Below are 3,554 nucleotides of genomic sequence, written 5' to 3'. Positions count from 1 at the left end.
TTTTTAAGTATCTTCTGAGATAATCTAACCCACATCATTTGCCTATCCCATTCCAACTGTGCATCCAAACACCACGCTAAGGTCAACAAAGACAAAAGGGTAAAACAGAGACGTAGCAGGGGCCCGCGAGACCAGAGATGATCGCTGCTAGTTAAACCAGCGCGAAACGCTCCGCCTTTAGATCCTCCTTTCACATCGGCGATCGGTGCCGGTGGCGAGCGGCGACACGAGGTCAGTTTGGTGCTCGGTTTCAGGCGTTTGATGTGTTTCTCTTGGCAAGAGGTAGATCGGAAGTCGAATTTGCTGCCAGATCTGTAAGATGGTTTTCGGTTCTCTCGGACCTTTTCTTTGTTTAGACTCTTCCGGTTCTAGGACTTGTGCCTTTGCACTTGGAAAGATCGGCGTCGTCTTCTTCTCATAGGCTCAGGCATTATTCATTTCTCTTTTCTTCCTGTGGATAGTGCTCCTTTTGATCCCCTTGTCCATTAAACTAGGTGTAGCGCTACTCAAGCTTGCTCCCTCTTGGATTCCTCTGAGTTGCTTGTTGCTTTTCTTTTTCATGAACGAGGAGACGGTATTCTCCTAGTCGAATCTAATCTCTATGCATTGCTGGTGCGCTTTCAGTCAGCACTCTGGCGCTACTCGAACCTTGTTCGCCTTCTGCGAAAGATTGCAGATTAAACCGTGGTAATCAAACCGAGACCAACAGGCGGAGGCGGCTGCTACCACCTCCCGGCGGCTAGCTGTTCATGGTCTCAAGGAGACACAGGAATTCGCTTCGTCTTCCTCCGAACGTTCCTCGTAGGCGTAGCCCCGCTTGCTAGCTACCTCCGTCTGAGGCCATGGGTGACGTGAGGCTGAGGTCATGGGTGACGTATCAGGAGTTCAGGACGTGGCCGACTTTTCTTTGCATTTCTCTGCTCGAACACACGAGAATTCCACATGCCGACGCATGACTTAAGTTGAGATTCAATGTAGATGAAAAAAAGCATGATGAGTATTAGATAGGAGGAATAAACTATTGGGATTGTTAGGCATGTGAAGGGCGTACAAAGTTGTGTTTCTCTTCTCTCCTTCCGTAACTTCCAGACACGTAGGAACAAAGAAGAGTCTTCGAGGGAAACGTAGAGGACCTCTCCGTGGCGCCTTAAATAGCGAGGCAACGTTCTTGGGAGAACGTTAGATAGCTCAGGGTTTGTACACCGCGCTGGAGCGATCGATGGACCTCGACCGCCACAATTTCCTCACCAAGCTCGGCTTCACGGCGCTGACGTGCAACTCGGCGCTCGCAATCTACAGGTCACGGGGCGACCCGGCCTCCGTCGCGTTCGTGGGCGGCGCCTACGCGGCCATCCTGCTGCTCTTCCGCTGCCTCCGAAGGTTCGAGCGCGGGGAGGGGGACAGGGGCAGGACCAAGGCCGCCGTGTGGGCGCTGACGACGCTGCTCACGGCGATGTTCGCGTCTCGGGTCGCCCCGCTGATGCCGACGCCCGTTGGCATCGTCGTGTATCTGATGGCGGCGGCGACCGCGGGTGCCGGATTCTGGGCCTTCTTTCTCAACCCCTGAAGCTAGCGCGGATCTCTTACGCCGGAGCCGAGCCATGGTTCGCCCCGCGTTGAATACATCTCTCCTCTCTGGGTGAGCACTGAGCACTGAACATGACATGTCTCGACTCGGAGCCATATTTAGAGAAACGAACATTCAAGTTTGTATCTTTTTTTAAAAAAAAATTCTAGTTTGTATAACTGTGCCGAACATCTCTGCTCTCTGGGGGAGCACTGAACATGGCATGTCTCGACTCGGAGCCCTATTCAGAGAAACGAACATTCAAGTTTGTATCTTTTTTCTAAAAAAATTCAAGTTTGTATAACTGTGGCGAACATTAATTGCTTGTGTGTGGTTGTAGGTTGCTGTCGTCTACCCTTGTTTGTAGCTTGCGATCTACAGGCGTGTGAATATCTTCTTCTCCTTAGAAGTGCTCCCTCTGTTTTCTTCTGATGTTCCACAGGTGAGAAATGGCTACTTGACATATTATGTATTCTTGAGTTTGCGGCTGTGTGCATTTCGCTATGCAAAGGCCGGAATAATGTTATTCTTTCGTCTAAAAAAATGTATTCTTGAGTTTTCCGACTGCTTTTGAAAATTTATTTGAACTTGTAAAATAAAATGCACTTGGATTATACTCCTATGTGCAAGTTGTGTGTAATAAGACGCGGGGAGAAATGTATATTCTGATAATTGTTTTCTTCCGATGTTGCACATATAAGAAATGGCTTCTTGACATATTGTGTATACTCAATTCTTCAAAAACTGTTTTTGAAAATTTATCTGATCATGTAAAATGCACTCGAAATATACTCGTTTGATGAGCAAGTTGTGTGTAATAAGTCGCGGGGAGAACAGCAAGCATATTTTTTATAATACTTATTCGAAGTATATTTTTTTTAAAAAAAAATTAAACCCTAATACATCATATAAAAAGAAATTGAGAGAGTATAAAACAAGAACGCTGGTATGGTTCTCTTATTGATGCCAAGTAAATCAGCATGGAAGAATTAGGTTTTCCAAAGCAATTCAGAATTAGCATTTCGAAAAGCCACCGCAAAAACAAATAGGTCCTTAGCCTCATTTTTCAATAAGATGCCAATGATTTTTTCTGGCATGGAGCCAAGTTAGTTTCCCACTAGCAAGGTTAGGCACTTTGGATAAGAGAGCAATTACACTAGCTCTTTTACAAGTGTAATGTATTCTTCTATGGTATATGCACGTCTTTTCTCCGCAAGCAGTACCATTTGTGCGTATAATCGTCATTTTTTTGAAATGATATATGTTTGAGGATAGCTCATGTGCTTTGCGAGTTTTCTAGTTGTGTAATTTCGTTGTCTCATTTAATTTAGTAGTTTTTACAATTAGTAACCAATATCTCTTAAAAGCAAATAGGTAGACTTCCGCTATGCCTTTGCTTGCAAGTATGCTTCTTTGATTGCTTGTCGGCATGGGCATAGCTACAGTAGTCCACCTGAGTGTACTGCCACCAGGGAAAAATCGCGGTTATTAGCAATTAAATTCCACATCTTGTGCATCATCTAATCTCAAACATGTGTAATATCTAGATCTAGATATGTTAAAGTGTGCACTCAGATCTTTGTTTTTTGACCGCACCCTAGCTAATCAGTTTGTTATGGAATGCGGTGGCGCTGATGCTGGCCTCGTACGCTCGAGGCTGATCGCTGTAACCGTGACATCCACTGTCAAGTTATTACCTCTAACCTTTCGGTTTATTAATTAGGGTTTTGCTAAGTAGTGAATGTTCACTCGATCCATCCCCATGGCCAAGGAGTGTGGATGGTGGAGGACGATCGCGACGGTGAATGATTTGTGTGTAAACTAAATTAAGATGAAATTAATTGTGTGATTTAATGCACTGTGTATTTCAGTTCAAATACATTGCCAATTATTCTTCTCTTTAATGAAATGTGTACAGCATCACACCCGATTTTACAAGACCAAATCAGATGTAAACTATATATATATACCATGATCAGTTTTATCA

At 44.7% G+C, this 3,554-nt stretch overlaps 1 protein-coding gene across 3 annotated transcripts; it reads left to right on the top strand.

Annotated features, from left to right (window-relative positions):
• Positions 1–261: 261 nt before the first annotated feature.
• Positions 262–2,248, top strand: LOC133926235 (uncharacterized). Of its 3 annotated transcripts, XM_062372056.1 has the most exons (3): positions 262–1,639; positions 1,738–1,832; positions 1,908–2,248. In XM_062372056.1, the coding sequence occupies exon 1, from the start codon at positions 1,220–1,222 to the stop codon at positions 1,565–1,567; it is 348 nt and encodes a 115-aa protein (XP_062228040.1). In that variant the 5' UTR covers positions 262–1,219; the 3' UTR covers positions 1,568–1,639; positions 1,738–1,832; positions 1,908–2,248. The 3 variants fall into 3 exon arrangements, with proteins under 3 accessions (XP_062228040.1, XP_062228038.1, XP_062228039.1); XM_062372054.1 differs by lacking the exon at positions 1,738–1,832; XM_062372055.1 differs by having other exon boundaries at positions 1,738–2,248.
• The last annotated feature ends 1,306 nt before the right edge of the window (positions 2,249–3,554 follow it).

The sequence above is a fragment of the Phragmites australis genome, chromosome 8 (genome assembly GCF_958298935.1).
Source record: "Phragmites australis chromosome 8, lpPhrAust1.1, whole genome shotgun sequence".
NCBI classification, from domain to species: Eukaryota; Viridiplantae; Streptophyta; class Magnoliopsida; order Poales; family Poaceae; genus Phragmites; species Phragmites australis.
The sequence above is the reverse complement of the archived record's forward strand: the minus strand, read 5'-3'. Positions and strand labels throughout refer to the sequence as shown.

Excerpts from the sequence above, each read along its gene's own strand:
- LOC133926235 (XM_062372054.1), top strand. The coding sequence starts at position 1,220 with ATGGACCTCGACCGCCACAATTTCCTCACCAAGCTCGGCTTCACGGCG.